Consider the following 16,729-nt stretch of genomic DNA (forward strand, 5'->3'; position numbering starts at 1 on the left):
ATCCAGTTCTTCAGTTCTTCAATCGATTGTTTATCGCCCAAGCCTCAGTCAAAAAAGCCGATACTATTCATCAGTTCATCATTCAAGTCGACAATCATCAAATCAATTTCCTACAATCATTCCCAATTGAACTTCAAATCAATCTCCTACAATCAATTAAAGGCCAATGGTGGACAATTGGGTAGATAACAATGAAGCTACACAAGTAAGTTGTCAAATTACAATGCATACTGGATTATATTTATTGCATCTGCCAATTGACTTTTACTATTGATTATATTTATTGCAGTTTCATCCATCATCGGTGACCTGATTTTTTTTTTCTTTTTTTCTTTTCTATGTGCGTGTGTGTAGATTATGCATATGGGTTACCAATCTAATGTTTCGTTTTAACAATCAATGTCGGGGTTAGGGTTGAAATTCTTAATCTTACTTTTCAACATATAAAAGATCTTTTATCTTTTTGGAGATGTTAAGGAGCGATGAAGAAACTGCTCTTTTATAAAATTTTATTTCGGCAACACGTGTCAAATAGCAATATACTATATGAAATGAGAAACTGTAAATTTTTAACTGTCGCTCAATAAGAAGATCATGACTTCTGCTCTTTATGCAAACAAGAATAACATAAAGACAAATGATCGATATTCATATTTTTTTTGTTGATTATAAATACATCTCGATATGACCATACATAGAAGTTGCATGCTTGGGAACTTTTGAGCACTGATTGTGATTTGTTTTCTTTTTATGACATATCATATGGTCAAATATTTAAACATGTTTACCTTTTTGTCATCTTTTGTTACATTACCTTTTAATAAGTTTCTTGCTAAATGCTAAGTTGTTAACCATTGCTTGTTAAGTTTAAAAACTTATTACAAAGCAGTAAATTACTTTTCTAAGATAATGATAGTGACTTTATATGGTTTTTGGTGCGTAAATCAAAGTCAGAGACTGCATAATAGACTTTGAATTGGTCGAGATTGAACCCCCTTCAATTCTTATTCGATATAACCTTTTTTTTTAAGGCTAAGTAATTATAATAATGATAAAATAATAAAATAGTGAATTACAAAAAAAGAATGAAGGAATTTAGTCAAAGACAGAATGCATCACGAATCACCATGGATGGATCACTCTTACTTTTTGTGTTATTGTTATTAAGTTGTGTTATTGTATTTTAATTGTGTTTTTATTGTTATTTATTGTAGTTTGATGATGACGAGGTGTTTGTTGACAACACTCATCAAGAAATCAATGAGGAACCAACACAAAAGAGAAAAAGAGTAGGCAAAACAAGGTCCAATTGTTGGAAATCATTTGAGAAGATTTTTATTGATGGAGTTCGGCATGGAAAGTGCAAATGGTGCGAGAGGGCTCTCAAAGCCGACGGGAATAATACCGGTACGTCTAGCTTAAATAAGCATGCAAATAATTGTAAAAAAAACCCCGAGAATTTGAAAAACCAACAAACATTACAATTTAAAAAAGAACCAACCGGGGAGGGTAGTGTTAGCACTTGGAAACATGACGACAAACGAATTAAAAAGGCTATGTTGAATTTATTTGTAGTGGGTGGTCTACCTTTTAAATTTGTAGAAAATGAGGCCTTTATTGAATACACAAACGCACTAAACGGGAAGGTGATTGTACCTTGTCGAACAACAATTTCAAAAAAAGTGTCACTTTATTATCAAGAAGAAAGAAATAAGTTGGTAACATTCTTATGTAATCCACTTAACACGATTCATTTGACCACCGATTGTTGGACAAGTCCGAGTAAAAGGGTGCATTATATTGTCATTACCGCACACTTTATTGATGATAATTGGGAGATGCACAAAAGGATAATCAACTTTAAAGAATTAGATAGTCAACGGGGTGAAGATATCGGAAAAGAAGTGTTGAAATGTATTCAAGGGTGGGGTATTAAAAATGTCATGACTTGTACGGTTGATAATGCATGTTCTAATGACAAAGCAATAGAGTTTCTAAAAAACAAATTACCAAACTTGTACAATGAAGGAAAACACTTTCACATTAGGTGTATGGCACACATTATCAATCTAATTGTGAGAGACGGGATGAATAAAAATGACGAGAGTGTTAAATGTTTGCAAGACGCCGTAAGATATATTAGAAAGTCCACACAACGGATTGCTCTATTTAAAAAGTGCATGAAAGCCGTCGGGGTGGAATCAACCAAATTTTTGTGCAACGATTGTCCCACTCGTTGGAACTCAACTTACGACTTATTGAAGATCGCGGTGGATTTAGAAAAAGCTTTCTATGAGTATGAAATGGAAGGTAATTTTTTTTTTCTGCATTCTTGCTGAATTTTTAGCTCTATTTAAATTGTCATATCTACTTCGTTATGAGTCCGTTTGGGCTGATTTTTTTTTAAATTATAGTTCATTGTTTGGCAATAGTTATAGACTTTGGAAACACCTAATTTGCATGTGTTTTGAGTAAGTTACAGCCCTCCAAAAATGATATATCAAAGCTGTTTTGAATATGTTAACAGCATTATTTTATAATTTTTCGTTAACTTTAAGCTGTCATATCTACTTCGTTATGAGTCCGTTTGGGCTGATTTTTTTTTTAAATTATAGTTCATTGTTTGGCAATAGTTATAGACTTTGGAAACACCTAATTTGCATGTGTTTTGAGTAAGTTACAGCCCTCCAAAAATGATATGTCAAAGCTGTTTTGAATATGTTAACAGCATTATTTTAGAATTTTTCGTTAACTTTAAGCTGTCATATCTACTTCGTTATGAGTCCGTTTGGGCTGATTTTTTTTTTTTAAATTATAGTTCATTGTTTGGCAATAATTATAGACTTTGGAAACACCTAATTTGCATGTGTTTTGAGTAAGTTACAGCCCTCCAAAATGATATATTAATTTTTCTTTTGTAACATTTTTTTGATAGATCGTTCCTTTGCACGAGATGTGGTAACCCCCGTGAGTGAAGATTTTGTAACTTGTCGAGCAATGGTCTCCTTTCTTGAGAAGTTCAAGGTGAAAACAGAATTGGTGTCGACGACTTCAAAACCATTGGTAAATCGGTTTTTTGGAGAAGTATGTGGCATTTACAAACATATACGGGTTTGGTCAAAAAACAAACGATTTTATTCAATTGGGAAGGATATGATAGACAAATATGAGAAGTATTGGGGAGATTTTGAAAATTTGAATGACTACATGTACTTTGCGACTATCTTGGATCCGCGAATGAAGACAGAATTTCTTAGACATGCTTTTGAAACATTGATCAAGTACAAGATGCCGGAAAATAAACCCCTTTCCGAATTAGATATTACTGCGAAGACTAAGTCTTTAATCAAGGATATTGAATCGAGATTTGAGAACTTTTTTAATTGTTACAATACCAACTCTAATGTACCATTTGAAACCGGCGGTAGTCAAGATGCTGTGCATATTGATGATGATGACGACTTTGTGGGTGACTATTTTGCTCAATCGGTGAATTCATCGGCTTCAAAGGAAACGGAATTAACACGATACTTGAACGAAGGACAAACCCAAGGCGTTAAGGACTTTGATATATTGGTTTGGTGGAAAAATAACGCATCTCGTTACCCAATTCTCTCGCGGATGGCAAAAGGTATAATTTTAATTACTTATATTTTTTTATTATAATGTAGTATAATTTAACATTATATGTTTATGTTATTAGATCTTTTGGGCATTCAAATATCTACCGTGGCTTCCGAGTCCGCTTTTAGTACAAGCGGTCGCATAATTGATAGTTACCGAGCAAACTTGTCCGCACCTATAATAGAGGCTTTGGTTTGCACCCAAGATTGGGTGAGGAAATCAAAGAAGCCAATTGTTGACAACATCGATGATATTCTTAAAGATGATGACATAGCTAAAGGTAGCAAACAAATTCATTTTATTATCTAATAACAAAACATTGGTTATATGCTAACTTTCATATTAATTTTTTTTATGATATGTATTAGAGTTGGAAGACGCCATACGCACCCAAAATGGAAATGGAAAAAGGCCGATAGATATTAACGAGTAGTTATACTATTTTTGTTTTTTTTTTGTTTTTTTTGTCAATAAATGATTATTGGTTTGTAAGTGTTTGTTTTGGTTGATTAATGTTTTTGAACTTTAGTCAATGTTTGTTTATGTTATAACAATCTACACTTCAGTTTCAAAGTTATGTCTATCCTTTAGTTTCACGATTTCAATCTTTCTGATTTGACAGAAAAAATTACCCATCTAGTATATTTCTCAATTTCTTCCCACTAAATAGATGTCTATTTATTTGTTTTATGTTGTTGCATGTATATTATTATGCTATTATCTAGCGTGGAAATCATTTATTCTTTCCAAATAATACATAGCTTTCATGTACAACCAACATGGCCTATTGGTGATGATTTAGAATTTAAGCACCTTAAATTGAAGTTGCTTTAGGCTTGAATCTTAAATGCTTCTGGCCGATGATCCACCGGTCAAAAAAAAAACACTCGCACGGATGCTTAAATTAAAATTGTGCAACAGCTTATTAATTACTTCTCAAACATTGCGGCCAAGATATTATTAGTTGAAGATTTAAGAAGACATTTTCAAGACAATCTCTTAATATCATATGTGTCATAAAAAAAAATGGGTCAGCTACTCAACTTATCAAATAAGGCAGTAAGGCTGCATCAATAAACCACTGACATTAGGTACTATGAAAATTAAATTATACATAATCATATTATACGATTTGGCTATATGGTACAATTAAATTATACATAATCATATTATACGATTTGTCGTCAATAATATTATACTATCTTGAGATTGTTTACTAAGGCACGTAGGTAAGTTAACTAAGGTAACTGTGATATGATCTAAATGTCAATTTTTTTTAAACCAATATTGTTATATCTATTTATTTATTTATTTTTAAATAAATCAATGTCGTCAATAACCTAATAATTTAAATGTAATTTTTTGTTTGTTCATTTTTTTATAACGGTTGAAAGATTATGGGTAATAAAAAAAAATCCGGGTTTTCCGGTTCTAAACCCATTTGACCCGGTTCTATTTTACCCACTTTCCTATTTCCGGGTTTTTCGGTTCTAGACCCACTTTACCCGGAACCAAACCCGGAACCGAACCGGACCCGGTTCCTATATACCGGTCCGGTTTCCGGTTCTTAAAAATATTGTTAAACGGTTCCGGGTTTTCCGGGTCCGGGTCCATCGGGTCCGGGTTTGGACCCACTTTCATCCCTACTGGGTGGAATACTTTATCTGTTGACAAACCAAACAATTTCTCACAAAATCAGCTACCATCTTCTTCATATCCTTCCAATAGAAAATAGGAGATGATCCAACCATCAGTTTTTTTGTACCACAGTTCCCATCACTCTTTGTATCATGAAACTCTTGGAGTAGTGGAAGTTTAAGTTTGGATTGGAGGCCCACATAGTAGCGATCATGATAAATCAACAACCCTTCCTGAACTCGAAACCCCTCCAAGACTTCACCCTGATGTAGTCGTTGAATTAAGGCTGACACCTCCTCAAGAGTTTGGTGTTCTTCCTTAATACTCTCCAATAACCCACTAATAAGTCGACTTAGTGACATGAATGTTGTTGTCTCGAGATCATCCTCACTATACATGCGAGATAAGGCATCCGCAACGATGTTGGTGGCACCGGGTTTGTACTCAATATCAAAATTAAACCCCATTAGCTTGCAGATATATTGTTGTTGGATAGGAGTTTGGATCACCTGCTGCATTAATTATTTAATGCTTTTGTGGTCAGTACGTATTAGGGACCACCGCCCGATCAAATACTGCCTCCACTTATACACCGCCTCAACAATGACATACAACTCCTTCTGATAAGCCGTTGCCATCTTCATTCTTGCACCTAATTTCCGACTAAAGAAAAAAATAGGACGACCCTTTTGCAACAAGACAGTTCCTATACCTTCTCCAGACGCATTAGTCTTTTACTTGGTCAGTTTGTAGATGTCTCGGAGGGGGTGGCATCGTCTTTTACTTGGTCAGTTTGTAGTTCGTGGACCTCGTACACACCATAGAATTCGTCACTATCCAATAGGGCTTGCATCTGATGAAATCCAATCTTCTTAAACCGTAGGGCATCATCTCCCTTTAGTATATGCTTTTTGTTGTGGACCAAAAACTCCATAGTTTGGTGTGCATAATCGTGAGTTACTTTGCCCAATTTTTGTAGCCACTAGATCCCAAGTACCACCTCAGCTCCTTGCATCGGAAGTACAAACAAATCAACAGTAATAGTTAATCCCTATAGTTTAAGAGTAACGTAGACACACACCTGTTCACACATGAATGTTGCCCCACTTCCAATGTACACCTTAAATGGTTTGGTGGGTGAAATTGGTAACTTCAATTGTTCAATCAATGAGGGTTGTACTGTAACACCCAAAATAAGAAAGGTCAAGAAAGGAAACGAAACCCTAAGTTTAAGGGACGACTCGGCGAGTCCAAGGAGGAACTCGGCGAGTCCGAGCGGGATCTGGGTCGAGGAGTAAGTGACCGACTCGGCGAGTCGGCCAAGGAGACTCGACGAGTCTGGTCTGTGCGAGGAAAACCCTAAATCCAGGACTTTGGGCGCTATTTAAACTCCTTATTCTCTCCATTAGGGTTCCTTAGAGCCTCCCTCATACAGAATACGAACCCTAAGTCTCCATTGTTGTGCATTCAAGCTTCCAAGCCATTTTTTGGGTGATTTGAAGGAAGAAGAAAGAGAGGAATCATTGAAGCTTCAAGGGTTCGCCTTACATCTGCAGTTTGTGGAACCTTCTGAGTTATTGAAGGTATTAAGTCGTTTCCTTCCTTTAGATCGTCTATGGTTGTGAGATTTGGGGCTTTTTAGCCATGATTGGTTGTCCATTTGAGTTAGAAGCCAGATCTGAAGTTGCTACTTCGAATCTAAGCATATTTTGGACTTGTGAAGCATAAAGTATCTGCCCTTGAGTTGATTATGGAGCCTCTTTGCCTTAAACCCTAGTTTATGGTGTATTTAGCCTAGATCTCCTTCTCTACACGTAAAGTTTGCAACTTTATGTAAGGAATAGGCTTGGGAAGGGTAGATCTACAGTTTGGAGTCCATGCATGACTCAAAAGTCCTCTGCATGTATGAAGAGTTGAATGGACTCGGCGAGTAGCATGAAGGTTAGGAGGAACTTGACGAGTGGGATGAACAACTCGTCGAGTCGGATGAAGATTGCCTTGTACTCGGTGAGTCTATTCTTGGACTCGGCAAGTCAAGTCGCGAAACCCCAAACCCTTCGTGCCATGCGATTATCAGAGTAAAACATTCCCAAGCTGTCAAATCTATGGTGTGTGCCATGCGATCACCCCGAGCTCTTCCTTTTCTTTACCGGAAGTACCTGAAACCAAAACTAAAAACCGTAAGCACGAAGCTTAGTGAGTTGCCCACCCTACCACATACCATGCATAACCACATATTGCACATACTGGGCCACACCCGCTATCATGGGGCTCGCCCGCTACAACGGCCCCGCCGCCCCAGGCCCCTCCTGACTTCGAGCCCCCGCTCGGATACAGATCTATTTCACTTAGGCCTCGCCCGTCAAAGGGCCTCGCCCACTAACATATAATAGCACATAAACATATCACAACGCATAAGCTAAACACATACTAACGGATCCTGTCCTAAGGCCTCGCCTGTCCCTGGGCCTCGCCCTTGTCCTGCTATGGATGAGTCATGGAACCCCGTCCATACTCTTGCTGATAGTGAGATACGGGTCTAGCCCACACTCACTCTTTCCCTAACTTGGGCCTCGACCCTGATCTGTTGCTAATGAGATGTGGAACACCATCGACACTCTGCTATTGGTGAGATACGGGACCCCGCCCACACTCACCTCCCTACCAGGCACATACAAGTATCACACAGACAACAAGTTAGAAGCCAGATCTAAAGTTGCTACTTCGGATCTAAGCATATTTTGGACTTGTGAAGCATAAAGTATCTGCCCTTGAGTTGATTATGGAGCCTCTTTTCCTTAAACCCTAGTTTATGGTGTATTTAGCCAAGATCTCCTTCTCTACACGTAAAGTATGCAACTTTACGTGAGGAATAGGCTTGGGAAGGGTAGATCTATAGTTTGGAGTCCATGCATGACTCAAAAGTCCTCTGCATGTATGAAGAGATGAATGGACTCGGCGAGTCCTTTGAGTGGACTCGGCGAGTAGCATGAAGGTTAGGAGGAACTCGACGAGTGGGATGAACAACTCATCGAGTCGGATGAAGATTGCCTTGTACTCGGCGAGTCTGTTCTTGGACTCGGCGAGTCAAGTCGCGAAACCCCAAACCCTTCAAGTTGAGACTCGAATCAGTGAGTCGAGTGGAGACTCGGTGAGTCGGGCAGGTCAGGACTCGGAAATCGGTAGACTCAGCAAGTCATGGACTGACTCGGCGAGTCGAGCCGCGAATGAAAGGACTCTGAGCTTATGAACTCGGCGAGTCAGTAGGTTGACTCGGCGAGTAGGGTTGACCTGGGAGGTTGACTTTGACCAGGACTTTGACTTTGACCGGAGTTGACTTGGTTGACTTTCGGGGATCAGTTAGACTAAGTGTTGCATGGATATTGGTAGCCCGGGGAGCTAGCGGAGCAGAAGTTCGGAGAGTTGTCGGGCAGCAGCTAGTGGGATCATTAGCGAGTTCAGCCAGTGCAGGTGAGTTTCCCTTTGTGTGAATGGGTCTACGGCCACAATGCCGGCCCATGTAGTTATGAGTAGAAGACCCGGGGGTTAGCCCTAGGCACCGTATGCTAGTATGATATTCAGGACGAGGTCTAATGATAGCGGGCGGGTGCCCAAGGAATGGTTTATGTGATAGTTATACTTGTTGTCCGTGTGATACTTGTATGTGCCTGTTAGGGAGGTGAGTGTGGGCGGGGTCCCGTATCTCACCAATAGCAGAGTGTGGATGGTGTTCCACATCTCATTAGCAACAGATCAGGGGCGAGGCCCAAGTTAGGGAAAGAGTGAGTGTGGGTTGGGCCCGTATCTCACTATCAGCATGAGTATGGACGGGGTTCCATGACTCATCCGTAGCAGGACAAGGGCGAGCCCCAGGGACAGGCGAGGCCTTAGGACAGGATCCGTTAGTATGTGTTTAGCTTATGTGTTGCGATATGTTTATGTGCTATTATATGTTAGTGGCCGAGGCCCTGTGATAGGCGAGGCCTAAGTGAAACAGATCTGTATCCGAGCGGGGCTCGAAGCCAGGCGAGGCCGTTGTAGCGGGCGAGGCCCGAGGTAGAGGGTGAGGCCCAGGATAGTGGGTGTGGCCCAGTATGTGCAGTATGTGGTTATGCATGGTATGTGGTATGGTGGGGAACTCACTAAGCTTCGTGCTTATGGTTTTCAGTTTTGGTTTCAGGTACTTCTAGTAGCGAAGGGAAGAGCTCGGGGTGATCGCTTGGCACACACCATAGATTTGACAGCGTGGGAATGTTTTACTCTAATAATGAACATGTGTTTTGGAAATTAATACTCTGATTATGTTTTGGATTGATGATTTTGCTTTAAGTAATGTTTATTAAAAAGAAATTTTTAGTCTTGAATTTTGGGATGTTACATGTACAAAGTTATGCGTGTTGCCATTATCAATCATTACGTATACCCCGGTTGAAGATATTGTGCCCCATAATTGTAGGGAACGAGGGTTTCCATGCCCAACCAATGAGTTTAAAATCAATACGTCGCCCGTCTCAATCGAATTGCTTGGCTCCATTTTCGTCTCAATCGAATCGCCTGGTCCTGTATCTAGGTGCTCTTCTTCGGACGACATCATTAGCATAAATTTCCCCGGGCATTTGTGACCCTTCGCCCATTTGCTATCACAATTGAAGCATAACCCTTTGTTCATACGTTCTTGTCTTTCGGCAGATGAAATCCATTTAATCGGCAGTGGTTGTGGTGTACTTCCAATTGGTTTGGAGGCGGGGGCGGTAATAACGCTTGTCGTGATGATTCGCCTGTTGCTGGATAGGAGCGGGCAGGTTGCGCCTGCTGTCTGGTCCATGTGTGGTGGTTGGATGAACTGGGCTTAGCTGGTGTAGAAGTGGCCCATTGGTCGCTGAAACGAGCCTCGGTAATGCGGGCTCGTGCAAAAGCATCATCTAGGGTGGTTGGTCGGGAGACCAGCAATTCTCTTTGGATAGTAGGTTTTAGGCCCGATATGTAAAATGAGATGAGTAGGGTTTCTGAATCGTCCGTGACCCGATTCATGAGTTTTTCAAATTCTCCCTGATAGTGTGCCACCGTGTCGGTTTGTAGGAGTTTAGAAAGTGCTTCTTGCGGGTCTTCGTACTTCGAGGGACCGAATTGATTCCATACACTTGCAATGAATTCGTCCCATGTTGTAATGAGGTTATTCTGAGTCATCCAGCGAAACCATTCCGATGTGTCACCTTCTAAGTTGAACCCAATAATTCGAAGACGTTGTTCGTTTGTAGTACCATGGAGAGCAAAGTACTCGTTAATGGCAAAAATCCAACTTTCCCGGTCTGATCACTTAAACTTGGGTACATCCAGACGCATAGAGCGGGGAATCCCGTCTTGTCCACCTCCACCATTGTAATTGTGGTCGTTGCCATTGCGATTACCAGTCAATACCAAGGTGCGAGTTTGTTGCAATTCATGTGTCAAGTTTTGGATCTGCTGGGTAAAAGAACGTGCTTGTTCTTTTAACAACAAACAGATGGCGGTTTCGTCCATTGGCAATGAAAGCACCAATTGATACAACTCACAATAATTCTTACTGTGTTCTTCGAGTGAACATTGACTCCAGAAACAAAGACAAGAGAAAACTTGATAAATCCAATCGTAAGATTGGTAATTTCATTCTCACCATAAATACTTATAAAAGAAGATTATCCAATCCTTAAACAAAGCCCAAGAAAACGAGAATAATGCAAAACAACCAATGAAACCAAACAGACTAAATATTATTTTAAATCCTCAACATCCTTATCCATACATAAGACTCTAGGCCTTATCCATCACATAATCCTGTTGCCAAGTTGGAACAACATATCTTCTTCCTGAAAGTCTTGGCCCCTCTATGCATGGCTACGTATCAATAATTTAAACTTTAATATTAATAAAAGGTGATAACATATTTTCATAACAAGGTTAGAGAATTTATTGAGTTATTATTGTATTTAAATATATTATTTAAAATGTTTTATATTAATTTTGACCAAGTCAATAAAAATAGTTATGACAACGTCATTTTCTCCTTTCTTCAGTGATGCTAATGTGATAGCAATACATACAATTTGACATAAAGTCACATTTCAATGGTATGGATATATTTGAAGTCTCATAATTAATGAAATTATGAACATGACCCAAAAGATTTCACACCCGATTTGATGTAAACTATAAATATAATATTTTTGAGACGTTACGTGACCAAATGGACCATTTGATGTTAAGAAAGGACATGATGCAACCTAATCATCATAAATGCTATATGTATTTCAGGTCATTAACTCAGTAATACAAATATTTAAACGAAAAGAAAAACAATGATTGGATCAACACTGAATGCTTATTTCTAACATCATTCCCCCAAAAAACTAAACAAACTGAGTTTTGAAAAAAAAAAAAAAAAAAGTAATAATCACACGATATAAATGGTATGGATAATGGTATCAATTGGGTCTAACGGTTGCAAGTCTCTCACGCAATAACTTAACCCCCATGTACCTACAAATCATAAGCAACCAAAACATACACATGTCAACACAATCTCCATGCATCAATTATAAAATATATAAAGATACTAAAGTAGTTATAAGTTATTGTTTGTTAGATACCTTCCTAACATCATAACAGTTGCTTGAGGATTAGTTCCTGGGGAATTGCGAAAGGTTGAGCCATCGATGACCCTGAGAGCATCTATACCAATAACTTTATAATCACGATCCACCACTCTATCAAGCTCACACCCCCCATGATAATGCCAAATAGTCATCACAGTGTCCTTACAAAATTGTTCTAAGGATCTTGATGCGTTTGCATGTTTAGGCAATAGATTAACCGGTGAACTAGCAGTCATGTTGAGAAGATTTATTATAGACAGAGAATCAACTTTAAATGGTGAAAATGCCTTTGATTCGATTACACTCTCGATGATCTTGATCCCATCCACACATCTTTGTAAGTCTCGAGGGTCTTTAAAGTAGTTGAATGTAACTGATGGGTTCACATTCGGGTCTCGAGATCTAATCTCAAGATGACCCGTGGATATTGGGCCAACGATCTTCTCCAGGATAAACCCACCCACAAAAGCACTTTGTGGGAGCGCTTTCATGTCCTCAACTGCCTTGTCTATCGCCTTTTGTGTTCTTTGTTTTGGAGGCACAGTCGATAGTTGTCCAATCTAATAACAAGAAAGAAATAACCATAAATTTCATGGGCTTCAAGCCTAGATGTATATTGGCTTTATCTAGGCCTAATGTGTATATAGTTTTTAAATGAGGCCCAATTGCAGAGTTTTGTACCTTGGGAGAAAACATTCCATAATCTAGAGTTCGAGCTCCACCTGCAAAGTTTTCACCACAAGCAGACTCGATATAGGTTCCATTGCGAGTGATACCTACGATTTGGATCAAAGACACCTCCACGGGTTGAGGAGAGGGGACAAAAACCGCATTCATCGGGTTATCGGACATTCCTAGGCCCACCATGGGCTGCTCCAAAACCATAGTTATGTTATGGGCCTTAAGTTGTCTTCTTGGGCCAACACCACTTAACATTAGAAGTTGTGGGCTTCCTAGTGACCCAGACGACACTAAGATTTCATTGGTTGATCCTCTCTTTAAGTAAGCCCGGTGGTCGACCCCATTTGCATCTTTGAAGATCACTCCATGGGCCCTTGGTTTTTGTATTCCTCCTGTGAAATTACAAGAAAGAAAGGACATCACAGATTCACAGATATAAATGTACAAGTTTTGATTCATAAAATACAATCACACACGCACCTAGCCTCGTGAATAGTATTTTATTAACTGGTGCATACAGCAACACCGTGAGTCCACTTGAGTTCGCATACCGGAGTAAATCAGCCGCCGTATGACGGTGGCCGTTTGGATCAAAAATCGTGCCACCAACTTTTGTACCGTACATGTGCTCGTAGGTAAACCCATTATAAGGTTGTACTCCGGCCTCCACCAAACCATCCCTCACCGCTGCCTGCCACTGCCTCACCGGCGGCTGAAACGCCACCATATCCTCCACCCACTTGTACGACTCATTGACCAATCTTGCATCCCAACCTGAAAGCCGAATGTAATCTGCACCGGCACGGGTGTAAAAACCGGCGTTCAAGCAACTTCCGCCACCTAGCACACGGGCTCGAGCATTGACAACGCCGTCAGTGGAGACAAAACGTTGGGAGGGAGAAGAAGGGGAAAGGTCGGATAGGGCGGCTCCGAAGGCGGCTAAATCGGTGATGTTGTCGTTTCCGTATGGGGAGCCACCTCGTTCGAGGAGAAGGACGGAGGAGTTCTGGGAAAGAGTAGCGGCTAATGGACAGCCGGCGGTGCCGCCACCAACTATTATGTAATCGTAGTATGAGACTATTGGAGCTGTTGTTGCTTGGTGCATGAAGCTGTACCCTGGATCTGTGAGAGAGATTAATGTGTTGTAAAAAAAAAAGAAGTAGAAATATGTAGCCATATAAACTTTACCTTTTTTTAACTATGATGTTCTAAAACTTTTCCACTCTACAGATAAAATCGATATATATATATATATATATATATATATATATATATATATATATATATATATATATATATATATATATATATATATATATATATATATATATATATATAACCTATTACTATAAATTATGCATCATCCCATGCATTGTTTAAAAAATTGTAATTGATTTTAAATGTCCTAATGCTGTTTATACTTTATAGATATAACAATAAAGAAAACTTATGGATTATAATTAGATTTATCAATTTTAAGTCGGGTTTATTCAAGGGAAAAAAACTAAAAAAAAAAAAATGTTTGAAAATTTATCGATTTTTTAAATAATTCAAAATGTAGATTCTCGGTTTATCTTGTAACATGAGGATCCAAGCTTTTTTATTTGAAAATCTTACTAAATTTTTGCTGTCTATATTTTAAAGTATTTATGTAAACACTACTTATGTAGCTGTTATTATATATCCATCTCTATTATATTTAGGACATGCAGTTTTGATATCCAAATGATAATCAATCGCACATTTTTTGTTTAATACATATGAAAAAAAAAAAAAAAAAGATTGACTAATTAACAGTATATATATATATATATATATATATATATATATATATATATATATATATATATATATATATATATATATATATATATATATATATATATATATATAACTTTAAAATATTATGATTTTTTTGGTATAAAAGCTGACCTTAAATGAAACATCAATACCATTATGCCGTGAATAGTTGGGCTGTTATTATTATATATGTTTTTAAAAATAATATTACGTGCACTGGCATGGAGTGCAATTTTAAGTAATATTTTAACGAAATGATACAATATTAATATTTTTGTTTTGCCAATTTAGATAACGGCTAGCCTGTTAAAATGACGAGGATTACCAGGTAACCCATAGATATACAATTACTAAGTTCCAATATTTTTTATTTTTAGTTCTATTGTAAAGCTACTTGAGTTAGATTAATGTGCCATATATTGTATCTTGTAGTTTTATAAACGTAAAATACAATATAATAAAGAAAATCCAGGATATATAAAAATGAGACACTACATGAACTCATCTATTTAAGCGGTTAGTACGTTTTCATTAAATAGAAAAAAGGCATGACAGTTAGAAATAAATAAAAAGCGGGCCCTTTTAATTAATCATAATATACTTTAATATTTATTTTATGTTTATAAAATGCTCCCTGTTTTGAACTAAAATTCACATAAAAAAATTATAAGCATTTGACTTGATATATAAATTTAGTTATATCCAAAACTAATATTATACGACGAAATAAAATATAAAAGAGTCGTAAGTATAACTTAATTAGTACATTCAATAATACGTAAAACATTACAGAAAATGTTACAAGTTTAATAAGACATTTTGAATTCCTAAGATATACAGTGACAAAAAGTATTAAATGGAACTGGAATCGAACCTGTTTGAGCAAATGAAACTCCATGAAACAGTAGAACAGCAGCAGCCAAAATTGTAAACCACCCTGAAAACACCATGACTGAAGTGAGTTTATTATGTGTTGAGAGCATGCAGAAGGATGATGGGGAAAGTAGGGTCTTTATGGAGAAGAAGCCAACAATATTGACGGCTTTAATATAGCAAAAATTCAACGAAACTCTTCAGTACAAAGCAATTTCTTGAATTTTATAGTCGAATCTTTTTCGCCCACATCTTATTTGCAATCTTAAACACTCCAAAAACTCTGGGTGTTAGCTCCGAAATTTTCAACAGAATTCAAGAAATGTGACAAGCAACTTATAAGATTTAGTCTAAACGATATTACATATATGGTCCTTTGTGGTTGGTTGAAAATACCACTGTAAGTCTTCCACTGATTTCTTTTAACATAGATCCCTACAGTTTCATTTTCTTTGCAAGGGTAGTCATTTTACTACCACCGTTCAAAATCAGATGGTAAATAGTTTTAAATGACCATCGTACCTTTTTGTCATTTTCTTATATGTGTCATTATCAAATTTTTATGTCTTTTATACAAGTATTTTAGAATTTCTTTTTTGTTGTTATAAAATAATTTGAATTAATCTAAATCACAAATAAGACAACAGTCAAAATCATCTATTCGATATAATATTGAAAGACAAAGTTATCAAGGTTTAATTTGAAGATCCAACTCTAGGTTCAAATGAATTCATGGATTTGAATACAAATCTACCGTTGTAGGTGAAGCTTTTAGTAAGGTTTTATTAGTGAGTTGAGAGCTATCCAACTCTAGCTTACCTTTGGGTTCAAATGAATTCATGGATTTGAATACAAATCTACCATTGGGAGTGAAGCTTCATGGAGGGTATGTTAGTAGGGACAACATTATTATTAGCGAGTTGGCCATGAGGAGAGCTACCAAGTTATTTACTTTGGCCTCCATGTGATGGCATGAAGCCAATGACAAGTTTATTTCCTATTGACATTTTGATGCCTTCATTGGGGGTGCAACCTATTTGAGAGACTGTTAGTAGGGACAACGGTTGTATTGGCGAGTTGTCCATGAGGAGAGCTACCCACGTTGTTGAGATGATGCGGCTGCTTCCGCAGTTACGCGACCCACAAAGTGAGATTCTTCTGCTTAAATCTTAGATGGGTATTGCAAAACTTTTCTTTGGCTTGAGGACATGTCAATCAGTGTATATGAAGGAGAGGCTGCTTTGTCTTTCGAAAAAGGGTTACACAAGTCGATTGAGGACTTAGTGTTTTGTGGAGGTCCCTTCTTCGGAGACATCCAATGGCGACTTGCTTCTTTACCATTCGGTTTGGTGGTTTGGGGTTGTACTTTGTTGTAGAGGCTTCTTCCTACGCTTTAGTGGCCTCAAGAGCCCAATATTGGGTGTTACAAGACCACATCTTACGACACGATGACATATATGATTTGGATTCTAACTATGTTT

At 37.9% G+C, this 16,729-nt stretch overlaps 1 protein-coding gene across 1 annotated transcript; it reads right to left on the minus strand.

Annotated features, from left to right (window-relative positions):
- Positions 1-11,526: 11,526 nt before the first annotated feature.
- On the minus strand, positions 11,527-15,578 carry LOC111920784 (protein HOTHEAD). The gene is made up of 5 exons (XM_023916342.3): positions 15,250-15,578; positions 13,056-13,697; positions 12,576-12,967; positions 11,889-12,454; positions 11,527-11,778 (listed from the first exon to the last, which is right to left on the minus strand). Exons 1-5 carry the CDS (start codon positions 15,356-15,358, stop codon positions 11,724-11,726), a joined length of 1,764 nt encoding a protein of 587 aa, XP_023772110.1. The 5' UTR covers positions 15,359-15,578; the 3' UTR covers positions 11,527-11,723.
- Positions 15,579-16,729: the final 1,151 nt, after the last annotated feature.

The sequence above is a fragment of the Lactuca sativa genome, chromosome 3, assembly GCF_002870075.4.
Source record: "Lactuca sativa cultivar Salinas chromosome 3, Lsat_Salinas_v11, whole genome shotgun sequence".
NCBI classification, from domain to species: Eukaryota; Viridiplantae; Streptophyta; class Magnoliopsida; order Asterales; family Asteraceae; genus Lactuca; species Lactuca sativa.